The sequence below is a fragment of the Amblyomma americanum genome, chromosome 3, assembly GCF_052857255.1.
Source record: "Amblyomma americanum isolate KBUSLIRL-KWMA chromosome 3, ASM5285725v1, whole genome shotgun sequence".
NCBI lineage: Eukaryota > Metazoa > Arthropoda > Arachnida > Ixodida > Ixodidae > Amblyomma > Amblyomma americanum.
The window spans coordinates 64,630,191-64,657,812 of record NC_135499.1 but is presented as its reverse complement, the minus strand read 5'-3'; the positions used below and the strand labels follow the sequence as shown (position 1 = coordinate 64,657,812).

The 27,622-nt window shown below is 49.1% G+C and overlaps 1 protein-coding gene across 1 annotated transcript in view; it reads left to right on the top strand.

Moving 5' to 3' along the window:
• LOC144123019 (uncharacterized) overlaps nt 1-27,622 on the top strand; it is an 89,000-nt gene that overhangs the window by 16,067 nt on the left and 45,311 nt on the right. Inside the window, exon 2 of the mRNA XM_077655945.1 lies at nt 19,083-19,189. Within this exon, the coding sequence (XP_077512071.1) occupies nt 19,083-19,189 (107 nt within the window). The remainder of the gene's footprint in view (nt 1-19,082; nt 19,190-27,622) is intronic.

Below are 27,622 nucleotides of genomic sequence, written 5' to 3'. Positions count from 1 at the left end.
GCAGCAGAACTCGGTAGTAATGTATCCAATGGCAGCGCAGGATGCCGACCAAACAGACGGTAGAAAGGAGAATAGCCGGTGGTATCATGCCGCGACGAATTATAAGCAAATGTTACATAAGGCAAGGCAACGTCCCAATCGCGGTGGTCGGGCGAGACATACATGGATAGCATATCGGTCAGAGTCCTGTTGAGGCGCTCGGTAAGCCCGTTCGTCTGGGGATGGTAAGCTGTAGTGAGCTTATGCTGCGTGCCACAGGACCGGAGGATATCGTCAACTACTCGGGACAAAAAGTAGCGGCCGCGGTCCGTCAGCAATTGGTGTGGAGCGCCGTGGTGAAGGATTACGTTCTGCAATAGGAAGTCGGCGACATCGGTTGCGCAACTTGTTGGTAACGCACGCGTGATAGCGAACCGGGTCGCATAGTCGGTCGCGACAGCAATCCAACGGTTGCCGGAGCAGGACGTCGGAAAAGGTCCGAGAAGGTCGAGTCCAACACGGTAGAATGGTTCGAGAGGTACGTCAATAGGCTGTAGAAGGCCAGCAGGCAACGTTGATGGTCTCTTCCTGCGTTGACAGAGGTCGCAGGAGGCAACGTAACGCCGAACAGAGCGGTACAGACCAGGCCAAAAGAAGCGGCGTCGGACCCGATCGTATGTGCGGGAGACGCCGAGGTGGCCTGCGGTCGGTAGGTCGTGTAGTTCCGCTAGGACAGATGAACAGAGACGGTGGGGAACGACTAGCAGGAGCGGAGGTCCGTCAGGACGAAGGTTGCGGCGGTATAGGACGCCATCTTGAATGACGAACAGTTGCAATGAAGGATCTCGGCTGGCACAGTTGAGGCGATCAATGAGAATACGCAAGGAAGAGTCTTGTCACTGCTCGTCCGCGATGTTAACCAGATCGGCGATAGCGAAGAGGCACGGGCCGAGGTCGTTGTCTCCAGGATCAGGCGGCTCTACAGGGTGCCGAGACAGGCAGTCGGCGTCTTGATGGAGACGCCCTGACTTGTAATGAACAGTGTAAGAATACTCTTGGAGGCGCAACGTCCAACGTCCGAGCCGGCCTGTGGGGTCTTTCAGTGAAGACAGCCAACAAAGGGCGTGGTGATCGGTCACTACAGAGAATGGACGGCCAAACAGGTACGGTCGGAACTGAGCTACAGCCCAAACAAGAGCTAGACACTCGCGCTCTGTAATTGAGTAATTTCGCTCAGCTGTAGAAAGGAGGCGGCTGGCATATGCAATAACGCGTTCTTGCCCTTGGTGACGTTGGGCTAGCACTGCGCCAATCCCATAACCGCAGGCGTCTGTGCGAACTTCAGTCGGAGCCGACGGATCAAAATGGGCCAGAATAGGTGGGGAGGTGAGTAAGTCGACTAGCGAAGAAAAGGCCTCCTCTTGGGCAGGGCCCCAGGTAAAAGGGGTGTCTTTCTTTAGAAGGTCGGTCAGGGGGCGAGCGGTGCCGGCAAAATTTTTGATGAAACGGCGGAAGTACGAGCAGAGGCCGACGAAGCTGCGCACATCAGTAGACGACTGGGGAATAGGGAAGTCCTTGACGGCTTTAACTTTAACAGGATCCGGGCGGACACCAGAAGCGTCGACTAGATGTCTTAGAATGGTGAGTTGGCGGCGACCGAATTGACATTTCGACGAATTGAGCTGTAGCCCGGCTCTACGGAAGACAGAAAGAATGCTCGCCAGTCTTTCGAGGTGCGTGGTAAACGTGGGCGAAAAAACCACAACATCGTCGAGGTAACATAGACATGTGGACCATTTAAAGCCGCGAAGCAAGGAGTCCATCATTCTTTCGAAGGTAGCTGGCGCATTACAGAGACCGAATGGCATAACTTTGAACTGATATAAGCCGTCCGGTGTGACGAATGCCGTCTTTTCGCGGTCATTGTCATCAACAGAGATTTGCCAATACCCGGACCGAAGGTCAATTGAAGAGAAAAATTTGGCTCCGTGAAGGCAGTCCAAAGCATCGTCTATTCTTGGGAGTGGATAGACGTCTTTTTTTGTTATGTTGTTTAGGTGCCGGTAATCAACGCAAAAGCGCCAGCTGCCGTCCTTCTTTTTAACCAGCACAACTGGTGAGGCCCAAGGGCTCGACGAGGGCTCTATGATGTCTTTACTGAGCATCTTGTCCACCTCTTGCTGTATGATGGTGCGTTCTGTACTGGACACTCTGTAGGGTCGTCTGTGAATAGGAGCCGCGTCACTGGTGTTGATGCGATGCGTGACCACAGATGTTCGAGCCAAAGGGCGGTCATCGAAATCAAAGATGTCGCGAAAAGACGACAGAAGATACCGAAGGTCGTGAGCTTGCCCTGGTAAGTGGTCAGCAGCAATCATTTTTGCATATTCATCAGGTGGTGGGACGTCAGAGTCGCGGCAGTTCGACGAGGGTGGGACGCTTCTCACCGCCGATACGACGCATTCGGCAGCAGGGCACAGCGTGGCGAGCGACATACCTTGTGGGAGCGGCTGAGCGTAAGAGGCAAAGTTGAGAACCGGAAGGGACGCTTGATTTGCCGACATGGTGACAACTGTATGCGCAAGGGCAACACTGCGTGTAAAGGGCACATCAGGAACCGGAGTAATGATGTAGTCACCATCGGGAACTGGCGGGACAGAGGAGAAACGGACATAAGTGGCGGCATCGGGGTCCAGGCGGACAAAGTCGGCGGTGCACAGTCGGTGAACAATTGGATCCGGTGGCTCTGAAGGAACAGGTAGAGCGAGTTGAACGATGCTTGTGGCGCAATCTATAAGGGCGGAATGGTCGGTGAGAAAGTCAAGGCCGAGAATGATGTCATGAGGGCAGTGTTCGAGGACAGTGAAGAGCACAGAAGTATGGCGGCCGGCTATTGAAACACGAGCAGTACACATTCCGACGACAATAGACATACCGCCATCTGCAACACGGACCACAGTTGAGGGGGCAGGAGTGAGCACTTTCCTTAGGCGACGGCGAAGACGAGCATTCATGACTGAGACGTGCGCTCCAGTGTCGATCAGAGCGGTAACAGGGACCCCGTCCACGTCGACGTTAAGGATGTTCCGATGAGCATGAAGAGTTAAAGGAGGGTTTTCTGGTCGGGTCGTCAGAGCAGCATCACCCCCAGACGCTGCAGCCATCAGTTTTCCGACCGGGAGCGGGCATATGGGGCCGGCGACGAAGGGCGGCGAGGTCGGGGCGATGGAGATCGACGGCGCTGAGGTGACGACGAACGGTTGGTAAGCGGGGTCTGAGCGTGGTGGCCAGAAGAGGTCGTTTCCGAGGGCGAGGGAGAGCGGCGGGAATATGCAGAACCCGGCGGGTAGCGGCTGTAGGTCGAGGACGGACGGCTTCGGCAGTGTCGAGATATGTGGCCAACTCGGGAGCAGTTAAAGCAGATGGGCCTGTCATCAGGTGTTCTCCATTCATCTGGATTGCGGCTGCGTCGAGGGTAGTATGCACGTTCAGAACCGAGCTCCGGGGACATGCGGCGAGCATATGGGGCACTAACTGAGCAAACAGGTTGAATCCCAAGATTGGCAAATTCTTTGCGAACGACAGCCTGTATAAGGGATACTGCTGGAGTACTGTCTGTTGCGGGTGGATGAAACGCAACGGGGGACATTGCCTCTACTTCTTGGCGCACAAGTCGTGTCAGGCTCTCAGATGTCGGCAGACGGCTCGGTGGAGTCGAGTCTACACAGGACGACGTCGCAGTCGTATTCGGCAACCGTGTGAACTGCGGAGAAATTCGGCGGCTCTTCGCTTGTTCGAACCGGCGGCATTCCTTGATGATTGCGTCAACCGTTCCGCAGTCCTTGTATACAAGAAGGTTAAAGGCGTCATCTGCGATGCCTTTGAGCACGTGACCTACTTTGTCGCACTCTGACATAGTGGCGTCGACTTTCATGCAGAGAGCTAATATGTCCTGAATGTATGATACATAGAACTCTGTGGACGTTTGTGCACGGCATGCGAGCTCCTTCTTCGCAGCGAGCTGACGCCCGAATGGCTTACCAAACAGGTCACAAAGCTTGCGCTTGCAGAGATCCCAGCTGGTGAGTTCATCCTCGTGGGTCTCGAACCATACCCTGGCAGTGCCCGTCAGGTAGAAGATGACGTTGGCCAACTTTAGGGTCGGGTCCCACCTGTTGTGTGTGCTCACGCGCTCGTACATTGCGAGCCAGTCCTCCACGTCGACGCCGTCCGTTCCGTTGAAGGTCCCAGGATCTCTCGGATGGGCAATGATGATCGCCGGGTTGGCGGACGCCGACGGAGCGGCCCCTTCGCTGGTCATGGTTGAAGAGCCGGCGAGCTGACGACCGCTGCGGAGTTCCGTGCTTGCTGTGGCTGTACCCCGCACCTCACACCAATAATGTAACGTGAAGATGTGCACACCAAAAGGGAAAAATATATTTACAGGGAAACAGCTTACAGCCACGCAGCCGAACAACCGGGCACGCGAAGCCCAGCCGCAGAAACGCACTTCGTCCTCTTCGCGTTCCAAGCGCGAGCGCACCAAGCACGAGCGTTCCAAGCACAAGCACAACCGTAGCAATATGACCATAATGACCATAAAACTCTTGGTGTATATCTTTCCTCAAACTTATGTTGGGATGCACGCACTAACTGCATTCGGAAAAATGGCTGTGGTTTATCCTGGTTAAACCAGCAGTGACGTGATAGCTTCATCTGGCTTACTGAAATTCGCTCAGTCGAGTTGCAAAGTCAGTATTTCGCCACTCCGTTTCGCTGGCGTTCCTTCTTGATCTTCGTCCCACTTAACACGGCGCATGCGCACCGCTGTTGCAGCTCGGTTTAACCGGCTCGCCGCGCCGCCGGCAGCAGCAGCTGCTCCGCACCGCGTGACCAACCACGTGACAAGGGGTGTCCACGGTGACCACGCTGAGGGCCACTATGGCCACCGTAATCAATGAGAGACGACATGACTTTTACACACTGTGATGCCATTAAAAGCCACAGAAGAAATAGGAAAAAAATCAATTACAAAGTGGGAATACACACGCGCAGATACATGGTTGCAAAATAAGCTAGAAAATGAACAATGTCGTTATCAAAACCACACGCAAACCAACAAACCTCACATCCAGTGAAGGAAATCGAGAGAAAGAAAAAAAAACAATGAGTGCGGATGCTCACAGATTACTTTCTGTCGCGTCTTCTGCAGTCAAAAAGAGAGAGAAGAAGGTAAACTGTCATTTCAGGGCTGTCAGCTCTTTTAACAAGAAATAGAAGGCGTATATTAGATGTGCAGGCTATGAGAGAGAAAGACAAACAGTTGCATTTTCGAATTATATTTTTGAAGAAAGAAGAACTAAATGCGGCAGTCCTGCACTTGTGCTCGCGTGGTTTTTTTATCATGATCCACAGGCGAGAATACATAATCATGTGAGGAGATGCCGCTTTCATGTGAGATACCAGATCAAGAGTTATAGATGTCATAAAAAGGTTTAATGGAAGTTCGGCTTGGCAGTGCTTGAATGTTGCCCATCCTTAGATATGTTTGGACAGTGTACAACTGAATAATCTGTCTTTGGCTTATTGTCCTAGAATGTAACCAGCAGATCTGTGCTTTGTTAAGCTTATGTTTTTCGAGTGCAGTGGAATGGTTCCATACCGGGCAGGCACATTCAGAATATGAAGAAACATGCGACTTCAATAAAACTTCCCTGGTCACATGAGGTACTTTTCAAGTATTCCCGCGTAAGAGCCCAAATGATTCAGGGGCTTTGGCAGCACTGTAATCAGGGGCTTTGGCAGCACTGTAAACAACATGTCAATGCCAAAATAAATATGAAGTCAGAATAACTCCTAATATTTATATGCAAAAATTGCTTTAATGGTTTTGTCGTCCATGGCATAGCGGAAATCATTTGATCTTTTTCTACCTCGAAAAAATCATGCACACTGTTTTTTACCCAATTTTCGTACCACACGTAGATTGAATCAACGTCGTTTTGAATTTCATGGCAGTCGTTACTGGGGCTAATGCTTCAGTATAATATGCAGACATCGGCGAACATTCGCGTGCACGACGGGACGTTCTCCGAAATATCGTTTATATACAATAAAAAAACAGGAGCTACGCCCTAAGACCGACGCTTGAGGGAAGTCTGTTGCAGCATCAACCGCACCTGATGCCTCTCCATGTACTATAACGAACCAAGCTTTTGCGCGAAGGTATGCTGAAACCCCGGAAATATTAAGAGAATAAAGATCATATCGTTACTTGGCCCAAGGCGGGAACGACGCAAGAACGCCTCGGGCACAGTACAAAGGCCAAGAGCACAGCGCCAGCACAGAGCACAGAGAACAGAGCACTCATGCCCAGAGCACGCGCACCTCCGAGACACTTCGTTCACCTCGTCTTCACCAAGAGTATCCGTTGCACGGCCCCCGGGCGGAAACACATGGTCTCGGTGCAGACAAGGGCGTAGAAAGGGATGACGAGAGGTAGGGTTTGAGGCGAGAGACGTGGACAACGTCACGCTGAGGTGCAAGGGAGGTGGTCTCCGGGAAGGCCGGGGTGATCTCGTAGGTGACAGCGGTGACCTGGGAGAGCACTCGGTATGGGCCAACATACCGGGACAGAAGTTTTTCGCAAAGCCTGATGCGGCGTGATGGCGACCAAAGCAAGACGAGGGCTCCAGAGAAGAAAGTTACCATGCGATGGCGGCAGTCGTAGTACTCATGCTGTGAGGCCTGCGATGCCTGTAGTCGGGATCTAGCCAGCTGGCGGGCGTGGTCGGATCGGACAATTGCGTCGTGTGCATATTCAGAAGGTGGTGAAGGAGATGTCGGAAGCAGCCTCTCTAAATGTAATTGCGGCTCCCGGCCGTACAAAAGATAGAACGGTGAGTAACCGGTACTGCCATGACCGGAAGAGTTGTAGGCGAAAGTCACGTATGGAAGGGCAATGTCCCAATCCCGATGGTCCGGGGAAACGTACATGGTGAGCATATCCTTTAGAGTGCGGTTGAAGCGCTCTGTGAGGCCTTTGGTTTGGGGATGATAGGCGGTGGTCAGCTTATGTTTACTCGAGCAGGAACGGAGAATGTCTTCGACAACTTCAGAGAGAAAGCAACGGCCGCGGTCGGTGATAAGTTGGCGGGGTGTACTATGACAGAGGATGAGGTCGTACAGGAGAAAGTCGGCAATGTCAGTTGCAGTACTGATGGGGAGGGCCCGCGTGATTGCGTAGTGAGTGGCGTAATCTGTGGCAACGGGTATCCATTTGTTTTCGGAGGTTGACTCAGGAAGCGGACTTAAAAGATCCAAGCCAACGCGATAGAATGGTTCAAGGGGCACATCAACAGGTTGGAGCATACCCGCTGAGAGAGTGGCAGGATGTTTCCGGCGCTGGCACTGGTCGCAGGAACGAACATAGCGGCGTACGGTCTGGTAGAGGCGGGGCCAAAAGAAGCGACGACGCACGCGGGCGTAAGTACGCGAGACACCCGGATGTCCAGCAGTGGGGAGGTCATGGAGCTCGTGGAGGACATCGCTGCGCCGGTGCTTTGGCACAACGAGCAGCAGGTTGGGGCCGGCGGGGTTGAGGCTTCTGAGGTATAGAGTGTCATGATGCAGCACAAACCGGCGCAGAGCAAGGTCAGATGGGGAGGAGTTGAGGCGGTCAATAATAGAGCGGAGCTCGATATCCCGCCGCTGCTCCTAGCCAACGTGAATAATAGCAGAGGGCGAGAACAGGTCAGCGACGCAGTCACTGCCAGAATGGTCAGAAGAGTCAACGGGATATCGGGAGATACAATCAGCATCGGTGTGCAGCAGACCGCACTTACAGATCACAGTGTAGTCGTAGTCTTGTAGGCGTAAACCCTAGTGACCTAGGCGGCCTGTAGGATCTTTCAGTGAGGAGAGCCAGCAGAGCGCATGGTGGTCGGCGACAACCATAAATGGGCGGCCGTACAAATACGGGCGTAATTTGCCAACGGCCCACACAAGGCCCAATCACTCGCGTTCCGTGATGGAGTAATTGCGCTATGATGTAGAGAGAAGGCGGCTGGCGTAAGCAATGAAATGGTCCGATCCAGATTGCCGCTGAGAAAGGACAGCGCCGATTCCGTGACGGCTGGCGTCAATGCGCACTTCAGTGAGACCGGCCACATCGAAGTGTGCTAAGACGGGCGAGGTGGCGAGCTTCGAGTTTAGAGCGGCAAAGACGTTTTCTTGCAGGGGTCCCCAGGTTATAGGTGCTGTTATAGGTGCTGACGCGTTCGTAGAAGTTAAGCCAGTCTTCGACATCCATGACATCAGTGCTGGAAAAGGTGCCGGGGTCACGAGGAGGAGCCATAATCACGAAAGGAGCGGTAGTGGGGTTAGTGGGGCTCCTTGACTCGCAGGGTGGAGCCATGGTGGTAGACCCGGCCTGGCAACCACTACGAAGCTTCGTGGTGTACTCAGCTTAAAATCCGCACCTGCACAAAGATTTTACGTGGTCCAAGGCAGGAACGACGAAAGAACGCATCGGGCTCAGCACACAGGCCAAGAGCACACGGCCAGCACAGAGCACCCAAGCCCACAGGTAAGTAGGTAGGTAGGCCTGAAACAATGCTGGCACATACCCACTGGGAGAGTATGGCCAAGACACAGGCGGTTAATTGCTAGATACAGGAAAGTTTTGACGTGAAAAGGAGTGGTAATAGCATGTAGGCTGATAGATTAGAAGACGCAAGGACAGGGGTTCTGTAAACTTGGATATCGAAGACGGGACAATGGCTTAATGTGCATAATAGTATACAATGCCTGTTATGTTTCAATGTCGTACTGACTGAGAGCGGGAAAAAGAAATTAGAATGGGAGTCGCTGCGTTTCTTGAAGCAAATTTTGCACAGCAGAGCGCACACTCCAGTCGCTTCGTCCAAGCAAAGAAGCGCCAATGGAAACAACAGCCGCAGAGGGCAGAAGCAAACCCAGTTGATGAAATGGAATTTGCAAAACACGCTTCCTCAAATGAGAGAAGCGGCGGCAGAACTGCAGTAAGTGATCTATTGTCTCAGGTTCGGCACAAAAAGGGCCCAATGAGGAAACCGCCAGGCCAGATCTGTGAAGGTAGAAATTTAGAAGGGGAACCCGGCAACGCAAACGCGTGAAAGAGACCTCAAGTCTGCGCGAGCGCCAGTTTTTGCTACTGCAAGGTTGCAGAAGTTGCTGATATTCGGGAGATGTAAGAGCCGAGGCAGCAAATTCCTGAAATATTGTGCAGCTGCGAAACCTCACCGCCGCTGTATATGAACAGGTTGGTAGGACAACAATATTTGGGCCGCAGAGAGATGCCCTCGCTAACGAATCTGCAACCTCATTTACGTGAAAGCCCATGTGACCTGGTGCCCAAAGCAACCTTACCAAATTTAGATGGAGCGGTATCAGGAACTTAAAGAGGCATAATGCCCGAGAATCAGTGGGTGAGGATAGTGAAGAGCATATGGACAGAGAGTCCGTTCATAACCACGACCTGGGAAACGGTAGTTTCTAATTTTCTCAGGGCTGATATTACTGCTAAGAAATCAGCCAGATAAATTGGAGTGAAGTCAGGAAGACGGAGAGAAAAATACCAACGCAATGAAGTCGAAAAAATTCCCACACCTGACTTTTCGCTGTCCTGCGAGGCATCGGTAGCAATAAGAACGTGAGACGGAAAGGAGCTTAGGTCGTCCTGCAACAAACCCTGAAGAAGAGGAAAGAGCTGCAGCTTTGCATTCAATGAGAAAATGTCATAGAATTCAATCTGCACAGATGACTTGTTATACATTTTGCGGACATCTGTGAAATGGACGTTTATGGGATCAGGGAGGGACTGCACGAAACATATCTGCGGAGTATCAAAAAGAGACCAGGCGGCACTAAAAATGCGGAAGGTTGACTTAGAAATATTATACTCGAGGCGTGAAGAGGTGAGTCGCACAATTGTAAAACTGTTTGAACTGTTAAAAGGCGAAACCTAGCTGATAACGATGGGATTCGCGCCTCAAGGTGCAGAACAGCATTGGCGACATAATTTGGAAGCCCGAGACAGAGGCGCAACGCCTTACGCTCCAAGAGCACAAGAGGGCCAAGGTTATAGGCAGGAGCTCCTGAGAATAAAACACAGCTGAACTCCAAAATTGGGCGGACGTTGATTTTATAAATTGTCAGAAGTGTATGCCTTCTCAAGCCTGACCTAGCATTACAAAGCCTGCGCAGGATGCCAATGGCCCGAACTCCTTTTAAAGAAACTTGCTCACTGTGTGGCCGCCAGGACGAAGTAGAGTCGTTTATCACTCCGAGATACTTCACAGTCTGAACTTGAGGAATTATGTTATTTCTATTGACCAGGTGGATATTTACAGGAACAGAAACCCGAAATACTAACAATACGCATTTCTACACATTGAGGGACAGATGAATTCTTCCTGACCAGTTGTCAAGAACATTGAGGTAATTTTGCAGGGTTCGATAAAGACTGAATGTCACCGCTGATGCAAGAAATGCAATATCGTCGGCGTACACATAAATGTTCACATTTTGAATGCAAGGAATTGAGCCGAGGAAAATGTTAAAAAGAACAAGCGTGAGAACCTATCCTTACGGTACACGTCTTGTTTGTTGAAATCACCTTGAGAAAACACCATTTTGGCAGGAATAAAATTCTCTATTTTCCAAAAAAAGCAGAAATCAGGCTACAAAATAGCTTGCGAAGTTGAGTTCCTGTAATCTGAGCAACAGACTGGAGTGCTCAACGCTGTCGTATGCTTTACTTACATCAAAAGTGACAAGCGCAGCAAACTGTTTTCTAATGTGAGCTTATTTAATACGACTATGCAGGTCAGTATGAGCACACCAAATTGAACAACCCGGCGTGAAACCAATTTGACACGGATTCAAGAGAGCATTTTCCGAAATGAATGACATGACACTGCTGAGAAGGACCCTTTCCACCAATTTCACTAGGTTCGATGTTAATGAAATAGGGCGTATGTGGTCTAAAGTAAAGCCATCCCCTTGCTTTTTAAGCAATGAAACTATTTGAGCAAGATGTCAATCATAAGGTACCCAAGGACCTTTAATGGAATGGTTAACTAGAGCCAACAGGTCTTCAGGAGATTCATTGAACAAAATTTTGTTCATAGATGAAGTGAACTTATCGGGGCCACGAGCCGCTGGGGAAAAGCGCAGAACAATTTGCGACAGCTCAGGCATAGAGACCTGAGTAAAATCAATTGAGGTGCATGTGAATATAGCTGGAGGAGGTAGAGCAGATGCAAAGCGAAGCTCTAGGCCACACGCAATGTCCTATAAGGCTTTTGCGATGTCAGCAGGGGACTGAACTAGGTGTTCAATGTTGACAGCCGGTGGAATCACCTTGGTGCGCCTCATGAAATTAAACAAAGCTCGTTTATTTCCTGATTGTGAAAGGAAATCATAATGATTCCTATTATACTCCTCCTTTGACGGGCGACAGTGCGCTTAAATGTTGCTGCAACATACTTATAATCCAATCATTTTTGTGGGCATTGATTGATGAGAAGTTTTTTCCAAGTTGCTTTCCATCGTCTTTATGTGCACGCGTGCACTCAGCATTCCATCAATTGTTCGCGATTGTACCCTTGGTTTTCTTAACCAAATATACAGACTTTTGCCTTGCATGATCCAGTACTGAACATAGATGTGTAGCCTTGCTTTCGGCACCTGTCTCAGCGCAAGTCTGAAGTCATTTGGAGAGCTGATTTTAGCGTGCCTTTAAAGCAACTGTAATTTATTAACATGCGTTGATGTCGCTCAGAAAGAGTTAATTTACACTCAAACTTGAAACTAATCGGCAGATGATCACTGTTTGTTGCAGTCAACAGGCGCCCAAGACATAACAGAGACTCCTGGGGAGGAAAAAGTTAAATCGAAGGCAGAGCGGCATTGACTGCGAACAAACGAAGGCAATCCGGAATTGTTGCATATCAAGTTGTTGCCAGTCTAGAACTGAAGCAGTCTGTTTTAAACCCCCAAGTCACATGGTGCGAATTGAAGTCGCCAAGTAATAGAACCTGAGATCGGCTACTAGACATGAGTGAGTCAAGGGGCCGAGTGTCACGCACACCAGACGGGAAATATGCATTAGCTGCCGTAAAGGGCTGTTGACCTGGGACACTGAGGTCAACCGCAAGGATTTCACATTCATTGTCCGTATATTGAAAAGAAATGGATGCTCTGTGACAAAACTTTGTAGAGATGAGCACTAACAACCTTCACTCTCGTGATGACCGGTTAAGCCGCAATGGACGGTAAATCTTGGGATGATAATTGAAATTTGAAGTTAGCCATGTTTTTTGTAATGAAAATTAAATCTAGTGGAAGTTGACTGCATAGGCAATTTAAATCTGCTGAGGCTGAGAATATAGATCGGCAATTCCACTGGAGTACACTTAAGAACCCTATTTTGACGGCAGTGCCGCAGCCGCGACAGCCTTTTCTAGAATCCTGGTCTTAGGATTTTGATTAGCGTTACTTTTCTTTGTCTTCGGTGGGGGGCAAGATGGACCAGCAATATTCAAAGGAGACCCACATCATTTCTGGGCGCGGAAATCAGACTCCTTATCCACACAGTACATACAGGATGCGTCCATAACACTGTTCGGAGGAGAGGCCTGAGAAGTATTTTGTTGCTCACATTATTTTTGGCCCTGTGGAGAGGAATTGATTACCACAGAAAGACGAGCAGCTCTTGGATAGCTATTACCTGCGAAATGCACGTGGATACGGTTTCCATAATGCGATCCATTGCATTTGCCACATCTTTCTCAACTGCCGCTGTAATAGCCTGGGATGGGACCAACTGGCATCCATTATGGGTGGGCATTTAGCGGCCACATTAGAGTATCCTGAGGCTCTCTCGTTGACTGCGGCAAAAGCTTCTTTTCGCGTGCATCTGCACTTGTCTATAAGGTAGAGCACCTGAACTTCTTGTGCTCGTGCAGGATAGTCAGGCGAACCAGCAGGGTGACCAACACTACACAAACATTTCTCTTGCTGTTCGGGACATTTCTCCCTGCCAGTACCTTCCCCACAAGCACAGCAGCGTAAGGCCGATTTGCAGGCTTTGCCGCTGTGGCCAAATCGCCAGAAGTTTTGACACTGAAGGGGCCGAAAGTTAAAGGTAAGGACAGGAAATACCAATAGCCACACCTTAATCTCTGACGGGCAGAATATTCCTGCAAATGTGGCAATGACGTGCTCCGTAGGAATTTTTACTCCGTCGACCATCCTGCTGCATCGATCGACAGCAATCACTCCCGCAGCCGAGAGGTTCTCAAGCGTTTCCACAGGGCTCAATCGAGAGTCGACCCCTCGGACTAAGCCCTTGGATGAGGCGGAATGAATGCGCTCATCGAGTGGCTCGGCGAAGGACGTACACTTCAGCAGGTATTCAATACAGTCCTTATACGGTGATCTGCACAAAATACCACCCCTGCCGAACTGCGGGACAACGGTAATGCGCATGAAGTCCTTCGATGTTGACTGAAGAGCCGCCTGTACTGCCTCCGGGTTGTTCAGTCGGATCGCGCCTCCATCGGAAGGCACTAAAGCGACCGGAATGCTGTAAACTCTACCGCGGGAAAAGAGATCAATTGGGAGCTGTCCTTGAGGAAGAGATGCCGACCAAGGGGAAAACCACTGGCCGGGAGAAGAAGTAGACATTAAGCTCTCGTCCCGCGCCCAATCACCCTAGAACAGCAGCAAACAGGCACAGAAAAAAAGGAGAAATTGAGCAAGCTGGCGCAACACCGCCGGGTACTTAGTCACTACCCCGCAGCGAACCCTTGGTGCGCCATGACAAGTTGCCAGTGATTCGGCAGCATACATTAGTAATTTGCAATTCCCTGACGACATTTTCTTTCTAAGTCACATTGGAAATCATTTGCAGAGCGTGATCCATGAGTTAGACAGACATAGCAGCACGGGGGGTCTAAAAATAAAAATTAAGCCCAGAGCACGCGCACCTCCGAGATATTTCGTTCACCTCGTCTTCACCAAGAATATCTGTTGTAATATCACGACAATTTTCCTAATAACAACTCGTGGGGGTTGACATTAGGCGCCTTTCTAAAATCTAGGAAAATACAGCCTACAATAGCTTGATTTTATAGTGCTTCATAGAAATGGTAGGCGAATTCATAGATTACGAGAAAGCATTTGACTCAGTCGAATACTTAGCAGTCATGCATCCATGATTCATGCATCGTGTGTCATGCATCCATCCATGACACACACACACACACACACACACACACACACACACACACACACACACACACACACACACACACGCACACGCACACGCACACGCACACGCACACACACACACACACACACACACACACACACACACACACACACACACACACACACACACACACACACACACACACACACACACACACACACACACACACACACACACACACACACACACACACACACACACACACACACACACACAATCCGGCGTCAGCTATCCGGGCTGAAGGTGCGCGAAGGAGCGTAAAAATCCTGCATTACGTGACATCGGCGTCTCGTCCGTAACAGACGAGATTTTGACACGAGAACGGGGTGCCTAAGTTCTTAGTAACAGCGGCGCTTGCGGTTTTTCAACTGCAGGGATGCCCAGAGCGCTCTATATGATGCGTTGTTTGTACAAGCGACTTGCTTTCTCTTGTTCTCCTCCATGATTGATTGTATCAGCGTGTGTTATACAGTCTCGCTCCAACTGCAACTAAAGCAGCCAGGCTGTAGCCGCAGCGGTTGAAAACGGGCAGTGGGTTTTTTAACTCAACATCATGATCTAAGCGATACAGAAAGGTTGCATAAAGCAACGGTAGGTATCGTGGCAGAGAGTTGCGGCTCAAATGAATTATAGGGATTTAACGTTCCAAACCAACTCAGGTTATAAGGCACGCCGCAATGAAGGTCTCGGGAAATTTCAACCACCTCGTGTTAATAAACGTGCATTTATATCGCGCAGTACATGGGCCTCTTTGAATTTCGCCTCCATCTGAATTCGTACACTTCTCTACTTAAGTGTACGAAGTGTAAGAAGTGTCTCTACACTTCTCTACAAAGTGTGCACACTTCACTACTTCTCTATTTTGTAGAGAGGTGTACGAAGCCTACTGTATTAAGATCGAATCAGGCTGGTGTGTCAGCAAAACCTCGGTAAATTTAAGAGTATTCTGGTGTGGGCTAGTTGGTTCATACTTTCTGCGACAGAGGTTGACACAGCGCAACGAAACGAGGACGAGAAGAAGAATTATGAAACACAGGAAGGGCGCTGTTCCGGTGTTTCATGTTTCGTCTTGTCGTCCTCGTTCCGTTGCGCTGTGACAAGCCGTGTCGGTAAACTTGTCTGATGACGAGTTTTCTTATCTGGATAGCATGATGTCCCGTACACGCTTGCGCACCAGAGTCACGTGATGATTGTTTGTCAGGTTACAGTGTGATTGCAATGATTGTATAAATGTGACGCACCGTTGTAATAAACCAGTCGAAGTCTTGTTGGTTTCTTCCTCGTACCTTTTCTTTTTTGTCGGTTTAAAGATGCATTCTACTGCAACCAAGGCCGAGGCCAATTATTCTGTCACCGAAGATGAATATTTGGCTGTCGTCTGGGCACTTCAGAAATTTCGGCCGTACTTGTTGGGGCGCCCATTCGATCTTGTTACGACCCACCAGGCTCTTTGCTGGTTATTTTCACTGAAAGACCCCGCCAGCCGTCTCGCGCGCTGGTCGCTTCCATTGCAGGAATATAATATCCGCGTCATCTACCGGACTGGGTGCAAGCACTGTGCTGCAGACGCTTTATCCCGCCCGCCGGTACCACCTGACGTCCTGCTGCCGCCTGCCTCCAGCTCTGTCTTGTTTTCCCTGTCCGTCGAAGACATGCCTGCAGAACAACCCAAAGACCCATGACTGGCATCACTCATCGATCTCCTCACCAACTCATCGCCCTCGTCGGCTGCTCGCACCCTTAGCCGTCAGGCGCAGAACTTCGCTCTTCGTGACGGTCCGATCTACCTGCGCAACTATATGCCAGACGGCCGTAAGTGGCTGCTTGTCGTACCTCGTCACCACCGTAGTGCTACCTGCGCTTCCTACTATAACGACCCCCTGTGTGGCCACGCGGTTGCGTTCAGTACATATGACGAACTGCGACACGTCTTCTGGCGTGGCATGTATACCTTAGCCAGCAGGTACGAGCGCTCGTGTGCCGACTGCCAGCGTCTCAAGCCTCCTCCTCCACATCTGCCTGCTCCACAAGTCTCTCCCTTGCCTAGACCGACTGTTTGGTCGTGTCGGCATCGATATGTATGGGCCTGTGCCCTACAAACCAGCGCGGAATTGTTGGATAATCGCAGCGGTCGATCACCTCACTCGCTGCGCGGGAACTGCAGCCCTTTCAGCCGCCGCGCGTACCGATATCGCGTCCTTCTTTCTTAGCCGCATCATTTTAAGGCACAGCGCCCCTCGTAAACTTCTCAGTGATTGAGGCAAATCTTTCTTATAGGAAGTTGTTGAAGCGCTCCTAAATGTATGTCACACATTCCACCGGACCACCAGTGCTTACCACCCTTAAATAAACATGCTCACCGAGCGGTTCAGTCGCACACTGGGTGATATGCTGTCAATGTACGTAGCCTCTAATCATTTCAACAGGGACCGGATCCTATCATTTATTACATATGCCAACAACACCGGTGTCAAAGCAACAATCGGATTCTCTTCATCTTTCTCCTGTATGGTTGCGAGCTTCAGATTCCGCTCGACACCGTCCTGCCCTTGCCACCCTGACATCTTGGTGTACACATGGTTTCAGAAGCTGCCAGGCACGCTGATGAGTGTCGCAGCAGGCCCGCTTCCCGACTTCAGAAGAGCAGTGCCAGAAGAATGCCCGCAGCGACAACAGTATCCCTCCAACAGCATCCTTCCTTCCCGGTGCTCACGTATGGTTCTGGAAACCTTCGAGGCGAGCGGGCGTGTCCAGCAATCTGGTTGCCATTACGATTTTTATCTTTAGGTCCAACCGACTACTCCTGTCAACTACCTCGTTGAACCTTTTGCCCACTCCAGCGACATTCGCCGCCGAGAGATCGTTCATGTTGGCCGCTTGAAGCCATATTATGACCACGCTATCATTTTGTCGCCTTGAGTCGCTAAGGTGGCTCCCCTTTTCCTGCGGGGACCACGTTATAATGAACTTGAGCCGAACAACTAGAGACAGAGGAAGACGAGAACTGTGGTTGCCTGGCAGAATACGAGCTCCAAAACCACTGAACTACTGCTCCGTTTCTGACGGCTACCAGTGTCTTAAATCCTGCCGTATACAACTAGTTTTTTTTATACTCTGTTGTTAAATGAAACGCGCGGCGAAGAGCAGCTTGTAGGTCTTACAGGGTCGCCTCTGAGTGACACAAACCATTGCTATGTTCTTTTGGTCAGTGTACTTGATGGCGGCACGAAGGGCAGCGGGACTACATTCGTCGAAGTCCGGTAACGTGTTTTTGCCCGACAGCAGTTGATTCTGCGGAGACGACCAGAGAGCCCGAATAACAGTTGGCATTCATTATTCCGACTGTATAGAAGGGTAGTCTTTGTCCGTGGGCATGAATATAGTAAGAAAATCGTAGAGTGTCCTGTTTTAACCCGGACTTCAAAAAAGGTTTCTTCTCATATCAGATACAGAAAGGAGAACGCGAGGTTGTTGCAGGCTGCACAAGGTGGAGGATGGAGAACAGTTTTCAGGCTGTTCTTAGCTGTAATGACAGGAAGGGGCGATGAGCATAACTGTCTTTGCTATCATTGCGCTTGACCCAGTATTGAGAAGGCTTCCAAGATGGTGAAGGGGTCCAAGTGAGTCATACAGAATGTGCTTTGAGTGTGCCCAAAGGAATGTCCGCATTTTGATGGCAAAATACAGCGATTGGAACAGTTGTCGCTGAAAGCCATATTTACGAATTCCTAGACATATCTGGAGAGCCTGTTTCGAGCGCTTTGGAGAGTTTCTAAGTGTGGCGTTTTTTCTAAAAACACTAGCCTCAGCTTGTTTTGTACCATGCTGTGATTTGAAGGTTATAGCAATCGTTTGGCTCGAGTAAACCTAACAATGTTTTGAAATGTGATGGGCTCTTATTCTCAAATAGACAGCACTGCACTGGGTACAGAAACAAAGCGCCTCGCTTAGCTGTACGTTTTGTTCGTCCTAAATACAAACTGGGTCCGAGGACTTGAAGCTGAGTAGACGAAACTGGAAGTGATTAACTTCATATCTCTTAGAGCTGTAAACTTTGGAAGAGCGAAAGCCGCGGGAGGCAGGACAAGCCCTTAACAGAAACATATCTGTGTCCTTGTGCGTATGTCAGAGCTATGCTAAGTTGCTGAGAGTGCTGATTTATTGCTGTATGCCGACCAATGACAGATAAATAACGGCGCTCGAGCTGATTATGGTCCCTCTATGGAGAGCAGGTGCGGCATGATAAAGAAAGGTCGGAAGGACTGCATTGGTGTAATTCTTCAGTTACCTTTCGGGGGCTGTAATGGGCTACTGAAATCAGTTGCATTTCAGATGAAGTGATTGTGCTTGTAATCGGTAATTTATTTTCTGTGACGGGTACACGACTGCACTCATATGTTCTACACAAATTCGTTTTCTTTTCACACAGATTTCATGCCTGGGGGGATGTCATCTGGATGGGAACAGTGTTTCAGACGAGACTTGCACTGGAGAAAACCGTGCTCGAACTCGTTCGTTTCCCGTGCTTATCGCCATTGTGAGGCTGTGACATGCTGCGGGGTGGTCGGTCGCGCGACATTGTTAGAAACCAGAGAGGCTGTGCACATGGTTGTGAATTGCACAAGTCCGACACGCACGCACCCTAGACTTTGCCTTGTATATACTTGCCACACACTTTTTAAGCTTTTCTTTCTATTAAAAATTTCCTTAAGGCACGGATGGTCCCAATTTGACCAAATGGTCAGAATGCTTCTGATTATGAATGAATACATTTTCTTTTGCTCAGGGATAGTGCAGAAGGCAAAAGGAGCGCAGCTGGCTGCCAACATGGTGGACAAGTGCTTCCTTCCGGTTGCTGGCAAATACAAGTTTACTCCGAAGATGTTCCAGAAGGTGAGCCTTCCTGTCGACTGTTGTGAAGTTGCCTCGAGAAAACTATATACAAAACATCATTGTTGAACATGGGACAAACTGGCGAGCACGTGCAGCGGTGAACGTAGGGCTTGTTGGTAGCCTTTCATGAAACACGGCGCATGCCAATGTCGGACGCAGAGCACAAATCGAGAGGGAGAAAACGAGCGCTCGTTTTCGCGAAGAGTACTCGTTCACATCGTGCAGTCTCATTATGCGATGGTTCATGTTGGAAGCACCTGCATGAAAAAAGAAGAAATGAAAAAGTTTTCCATTTTCTCACGTTAGCAGCACTTGCAGCGCATGGTCTCTTATTTGAATTCCCGCACTTTGATAGGCACGAGTTTTTAGGACAGAGTACCGCATGGCTCTGCAATTCGGAAGTTCGGAAAAAAGAGCTGCCATTGAGATTCTGTCAGCAATAACATCTACATTCATGTGACCCCATTATCAAGTATATTTCTTTTCAGCGACTTTCAAACCATTGTTCTTTCGAGCAGTGAATTTTAAGAATTCCCATAGCGCTCTTTAAAACGAATAGTGTGAATCAACGATATCCTCAGATATTTCATGGGTATTCTGTTGCAATCGCAGTGACTATAAAAAATTATCACTGAATTTGTACGGGAAGTGCTACCCAGTCCCGTGAATAGCAGGGTAGTTTAGGGTCTCACTTTTCTTATTTGTTGAAGGATGGTGTCCACTTGGTTACTGACCGTGCTCCAGCGCAAGTCTTGTCTCCACCAAAATTAAGAACTCGTGCAAGCAATGGTAGTTAGAATTAGGGATACGGGGTATGCATTCGTTGACCAACCGTCCCAAAATGTCAACCGGAACTGCAACGTTTACGCTTTCTTTCGTGCCGGTAGAAAGGTAAGCAATATTGGCTCTGCAGTGCAACAAAGGCAAAAAACAAAAAAAAAACGAATGCAGGATAGACAGCGACATGTGCTTGCAACGTATGGTCTGTGGACAGTGTGGTCGATTATGGCAAAGGTTGTTCTATTGCTATAGGAGTAAATACGTTCTCCGTGCTCAACCGCGGCTTAGAGTGCAAACCGTCGACCACCCCCGGTGATCTCGCGCTCTACCTAGCGTACGCCGACCATGCAGGCCGTGCTCTAAGGGAACAAAGAAACGACACTGGTTGATACAAAATGGCGTTTAAAACTACATCGAAAAAAACGCCAGCTAGCGCCAAAATGCCGTAAGGTATCTGAATGGTAAATACAAGGAGGGGGGTACTGCGCACAAAAAGACAAGGACAAGAAGATAACACAACAGGCGCAGCTTGTATAATCACATAACAACAACAACGTCAACAAGATAAATCCCAGAGATACATCAGCACAGCAACAACAACAAGATAAATCCCAGAGATACCTAGAGGTGTTCAGTTGGCTCTACTCATGAACACAGCTCCAACGCTATCTTCTGTCTTCATTAAAAATTGGGGTTTATTACTACCTTATCGCACCCCCACAATGTCAATAGTCACTCGTTGAAACGGTAGGTCGGTGGCTGCCATCTTGCCTAGAGGGACGGGACCAACTATTCGCTTCGGAACTGTGCGCTGGCACACGTCACATGAGCGAACAAAGCGTTTAAGGTCACTCTGGACACCTGGCAACTCGTCGGTGATCCTAGACACCGTTTTTTGAACACCCTGCTGTTCTGCCATATTGGCGTGATGTCCTAAGCGTATATATAGCACTGTCTTTCGCATATCTCTCGGTAATATAAGCAGTTGGACCCGCTTTCCTGAGCTAAATATGAATTCCCTGTGCAGAAGACCGTTTCGAATGACGTACGACTCTTCTTTATTTTCACTTTTTCCCCGACTCTTTCGAAGCAGGCCTTCAAGCTCGGGCCTCCTTTTGCCTAATTACAATGTCGCCCGGTGTTACGCTCAGGCACAGCGTAACAGGAGTAGAGAGCGGAGGCTGCGATGCTCGGGCTGCCGCTTGAGCTCTTGTCTCCACTGCCGACGAGAAACTTAGCCCACCCGTCTGAGCTGTCGCGGGCCTTTCCTCCTTTGAATGTTATTCAACGTCAAGCATCCTCCACTCGGGATCGGGGTCTCCGACACTTTTTGCGCCCGTAATGTTTCCCAAGATGAGATAGTAGATGGGTTGGTCTACGCATTTTGCCACTACCTGCCCAGTATAATATGGCGTGGACACTAGAAACGTGGCTTCAGGAAGGTACCTTACTGTGCTATTTACAAGGGTGATGGCCAACGCTTCTGTAACATCCCCGTCCTTCACCAGGCTTCTCCGAACCAAAACTGTGTTGGGTCCGCTGTCTCTAAGCACCAATATAGGACGGACCCCTATTTGCCCAACCACCACCGGCATTGCTGCTTTCGATTTGGTGTTTCATTCACCGTTCCATTTCCCAGCGGCGTTTGCTCTCCTTTGAGCTGTGGACCTTCGGCTGGCGTGACAAGTTCTGCACGAGAGTCGACAACGCATGCGGCTCGGTTCTGCGTTCTGTATCGGCACTCATCCAATGTATGACCCCTCCTCTTACAACCTTGACACACAACCTGTTTTTTTTTTGGGGGGCAGCGCTACTAGTCCGACAGTCAGCTGCACGGTGTCCCACCTTGCCGCAGAGAAAACACCTTACTGGCGCCTTAGATGCACCGCCACATGCTCTTGGTATTGTCGCATCTGTCTCTAGGATCTTTTGGGTTTCCTCCTCTACCTTACTCAAATTTCTTAGCTATTTAGCCTCGAGGGATTGGTCTGCAGTGTCGGCGATTTCTTCCAATGAACACAACTTTCAGGAACAGCGCTAGCTTTGAGCTGCAACATGCTAAAAACTGCTCTGTGACCAGCCTGTCACGCACCCCTTCAAAACTTTTCTGTGTTTGACATGTCAAGCCACGTATCGAAATAATTGGTCAGCCTGCAGGAAAACTGCTTCGCAGTTTCAGAATCCTCAGGTTTCGCGGTGCGAAATCTCTCACGAAAACCCTCTGCCGTAAGCCTGAATCTTTGGAGGAGTGCCTTTTTGACTTTCTCGTAGTCCATGGAAGCAGCAGGAGACATCCTTCTAAAGACATTCAGCGCCTCTCCGACTAAACACATGCACAATGCCGTGGCCCATTCACTTCGATCCTAGCCTTGCCTCAAAGCTATCCGCTCGAATCGTTGCAGATATGCGTCCAATTCACCTATCTTGGCATCAAAAGGAGAAGGAGCCATCAGCTTCCTTGGACAAACTCTAGCCGGTATAGGAGATGCTGTACGCGTTGAGGAACGCTCATCATTGCCGTGATATCGTCATATCCTGCCGCGACATGCGCCTGTTTCCACAAAATGAACTACTTCTCCCGCTCTATCCTTTTGTCCTGTTCTTCTGCCTCGCGATCTCTCCTAGCTTCTCGCTCCTTTGCCTCGCGAGCTCTTTTCTCTTCTCGCTCTTCTGCCTCGCGAGCGTCTGTGCGTACATGCGCCCTTTCCTCTCTATGCCTATTTGCCTCCTCCTCATAGAAACGTATCGCCTCTTCCTTGCTTAACCCTAGCTTGAGCGCCAGTTCTAACGTTATTGCCAAATCCGTACTTTCTGCCGTCGAGAGATCGGAAAGATCCGAGACAAAGCAAAACGAAAAAATCAAATGAATCGTGGCACAGGCTCGCCACTTATCTTTATCACAGATCTCTCCGGAGAACACTTGGACCGAAAGAATGCACTAGGCGACAGGTGTACCCACACAGACACACATTTAATACACCCTACGTGACACACACACAAGAACACAAAACTAACAAAACTAACACAAAACACAAAGTCTATAAATACACACGACCTGGGAACACTGCTACCCTCGTCTACTACTAGCGTTCTACTGTTAGTTGCCGGCGTTCGTGCTCACGGTTGGTTCGGTGCGGCTGCGGCGTTGTATGGGTCCAGTAGCCGGCGTCGAGACGACGTTCGACGTGCTGCTGTTGGCGTCGCTGGCGGCGTCGTTTAAGCTTCCATTCCAAGCGCCCGTGGAGGTGATGCCGGTGTTGTTGGCGTTGGGGGTACCACCCGGATGGGTGGCAACAGCGCTGGAGACACCCCCGGCCGTAGCAGATGGTGGCGTCCTCAGTTAACTGCCCGGAACGGGCTCAGGAACGGCAGGACCTTCACGATGCGGAGCAGTAGAACGCGAGCTCACAGGAGCAATAGCCGGTGTCGCTCACTTCCCGTCGAAGCGTCGCTGACCCACCTGAGCCTCCGCTTCTCTGTTCTTCCGCCCCGTACCTCGCTCTCCCTCACCCTTTTAGAGCCTTGGCGTTAGGAAGGAAGGAAGGAAGGCCTCAGACGTTGCTGGCACATACCCACTACGAGGGAGTGACCAAGACAAAGGCGGTAAATTGCTGGAAACAGGAAAGTTTTGACGGGAAAAGGAGTGGTAATAGTATGTAGTCTGAGAGATTGGAAGAGGGAAGGAAAGGGGTCCAGTTAACTTGGAGATCAAAGACTGGACAATTGCTTAATGTGCATAATAGTACACAATGCCTGTAATGTTGCAATGTCTTACTGGCTGAGAGCGGGAAAAAGAAATTAGAATGGGAGTCGCTGCGTTTCTTGAAGAAAATTTTGCATAGCAGAGCGCACACTCCTGTCGCTTCGTCCAAGCAAAGAAGCGCCAATGGAAAGAACAACCGCGGAAGACACAGGCAAGCCCAGTTGATGAAATGGAATTTGCAAAAGACGCTTCCTCAAATGAGAAAAGCGGCGGCAGAACAGCAGTAAGTGATCTATTGTCTCAGGTTCGGCACAAAAAGGGCACAGTGGGGAAGCTGCCAGGCCAGATCTGTGAAGGTAGAAATTTAGAAGGGGAACCCGGTAAAGCAAGCGCGTGAAAGACACCTCTAGTCTGCGTGAGCGCCAGTCTTTGCTACTCCAAGGATGCAGAAGATGCTGATATTCGGGAGATGATGTAAGAGCCGAGGCAGCAAAGTCCTGAAATATTGTGTAGCTGCGAAACCTCACCGCAGCTGTATATGCACACGATGGCAGGACAGCAACAATTGGGCCGCTGAGAGAGGCTCTTGCTAAGGAATATGCAACCTCATTTAAGTGAAAGCCCATGTGACCGGGTACCTAAAGCAACCTTACCGAATTTAGATGGAGCGGAATCAGGAACTTAAAGAGGCGTAACGGCCGAGAGTCAGTGGGTGAGGATAAGGAAGAGCAAATGGACAGAGAGTCTGTCATAACCACGACCTGGGAAACTGTAGATTCTAATTTTCGTAAGGCTAAGATTACTGCTAATAATTCAGCCAGAAAAATTGGAGTGAAGTCAGGAAGACGGAGAGAAAAAGACCAATCCAGTGAAGGCGAAAAGATTCCCACACCTGCCTTTTCGCGATCCTGCGAGGCATCAGTAGCAATAAGAACATGAGAGGGAAAGGACCTTAGGTGGTCCTGCAATAGACCCTGAAGAAGTGGGAAGGGCTGCAGCTTTGCATTCGATGGAAAAATATCATCGAATTCAATCTGGACAGATGAGGAGTTGTTAAATATTTGGCGGACATCTGTGAAATGAATATTTATGCGATCAAGGAGGGACTGCACGTAACATATCTGCGGGGTATGAAATCGAGACCAGGCAGCACTAAAAAAGGCGGAAGGTTGACTAAGAAATATTATACTGGAAGCGTGAAGAGGTGAGTCGCACAATTTTAAAAATGTTTGAACTGTTAAAAGGCGAAACCTAGCTGATAACGAAGGCATTCGCGCCTCAAGGTGCAGAACAGCATTGGCGACATATTTTGGAAGCCCCAGACAAAGGCGCAACGCCTCACGCTCCAAAAGCACAAGAGGGCGAAGTTTATAGGCAGGAGCTCCTGAGAATAAAACACACCCGAACTCCAAAATTGGGCGGATGTACATTTTATAAATCATCAGAAGCGTATGCCTTCTCATGCCTGACCTAGCACTACAAAGCCTGCGCAGAATGCCAATGGCCCGAACTCCTTTTGCAGAAACTTGCTCAATGTGGGGCCGCCAGGAGAGAGTAGGGTCGTATATTACACCGAGATACTTCACCGTCTGAACTTGAGGTATTATGTTATTTCTATAGACCAGGCAGATATTTACTGGAACAGAAACTGGAAATACTAACAATGCGCATTTCTTCACATTAAGGGACAGATGAATTATTCCTAGCCAGTTGTCAAGAACATTGAGGTAATTTTGTAGGGTTTGATAGAGAGTGTGAATGTCAGTTGCTGATGCAAAAAATGCAATATCGTCGGCGTACACATAAGTTTTCACATTTTGAATGCATGGAATTGAGCTTAGAAAAATGTTAAAAAGAACAGGTGAGAGAACTGATCCTTGCGGAACAGCTCTTGTCTCTGGAAATCTCCTTGAGGAAACACCATATTGGGAGCAGTAAAATTCTCTATTTTCCAAAAAAACAGATATCCAGGCTACAAAATAGCTTGGGAAGTTGAGTTCCTGTAATCTTAGTAATAGAGTCGAGTGCTCCACGCTGTCGTATGCTTTACTGACATCCAAGGTGACAAGCGCAGCAAACTTTTTTATATTGCGAGCTAATTTAATACGACTCTCAAGGTCAGTATGAGCACACCAAATTGAACAACCCGGCCTGAAACCAATTTGGCATGGATTCAATACAGCATTTTCTGAAATAAATGACATGACACGGCTGTGAAGCACCCTTTCCACCAATTTCACAAGGTTCGATGTTAACGAAATAGGGCTTATATTGTCTAAAGTTAAGCCCTCCCCTTGCTTTTTAAGCAATGGAACTATTTAAGCAAGACGCCACTCATGCGGTATCCAAGGACCTTTAATAGAATGGTTAATTAGAGCCAACAGGTCTGCAGGAGATTCATTGAACAATATTTTGATCATAGATGAAGTGACCCTATCGGGGCCAGGAGCCGCTGGGGATAAGCGCAGAACAATTTGCGACAGCTCAGGCATAGAGACCTCAGTGAAGTCACTTGAGGTGCATGTGAATATAGTAGGAGAAGGTAAAGCAAATGTAAAGCGAAGCTCTAGGCCACACGCAATATCCTCTAAGGCCTTTGCGATGTCAGCAGGGGACTGAACAAGGATTCAATGTTGGCAGCCGCAGGAATCACCTTGTTGCGCCTCAGGAAATTAAATAAAGTTCGTTTATTTCCTGATTGGGAAAGGAAATCGTAATGATTTGTATTATACTCCTCCTTTGCACGGGCGACAGTGCGCTTAAATGTTGCTGCAACATACTTATAATCCAGCCAATTTTTTGGGCATTGATTGATGAGAAGTTTCTTCCAAGCTGCTTTTCGTCGTCTATATGCACGCGTGCACTCAGCATTCCACCAATTGTTCGCGATTGCACCCTTTGTGCTCTTAAGCAAAAATTCAGACTTTTGTCTTGCATTGTCCAGTACCGAGCATAGATGTGCAGCCTTGCTTTCGGCACTTCTCTGAGCGCGAGTGTCTGAAGTGATTTGGAGGGCTGATTTTAGCGTGTCTTTAAAGCAATCGTAATTTATTAACGTGCGCTGATGTCGCTCAGGAAGAGTTAATTTACACGCAATCTTGAAACTAATCGGTAGATGATCACTGTTTGTTGCAGTCAACAGGCGCCCAAGACATAACAGAGACTCCTGGGGAGGAAAAAGTTAAATCCAAGGCAGAGCGGCATTGACTGCGAACAAACGTAGGCAATCCGGAATTGTTGCATATCAAGTTGTTGCCAGAAGCCCAATCAAATAGTCTAGAACTGAAGCAGTCTGTTTTAAACCCCCAAGTGACATGGTGCGAATTGAAGCCGCCAAGTAATAGAACCTGAGATCGGCTACTAGACATGAGTGAGTCAAGGGGCCGAGTGTCACGCACACCAGACGGGAAATATGCATTAGCTACCGTAAAAGGCTGTTGACCTGGGACACTGAGGTCAACCGCAAGGATTTCGCATTCATTGTCCGCATATTGAGAAGAAATGCATGGCCTGTGGCAAAACTTTGTAGATATGAGCACTAACAACCCTCCCCCTCGTGATGACCGGTCAAGCCGGAACGGATGGTAGTCCTTGAGATGATAATTTAAATTTGAAGTTAGCCATGTTTCCTGTAAAGCAACTAAATCTGGTAGAAGCTGATAGCATAGGCAATTTAAATCTGTTGAAGCGGAGAATATAGATCGACAATTCCTCTGGAGTACACTTAGGAACCCTATCTTGGCGGAAGTGCCGCAGCCGCGACTGCCTTTTCTAGAATCCTGCTCTTAGCGTTTTGACTTGCGTTACTTTTCTTTGTCTTTGACTGGGGGCAAGATGGACCCGCAATATTCAGAGGAGACCCACTTCGTTTCTGGGCGCGGAGATCAGACTCCATATCCATACAATCCATAGAGGATGCGTCCATAACGCTATGCGAAGGAGAGGCCTGA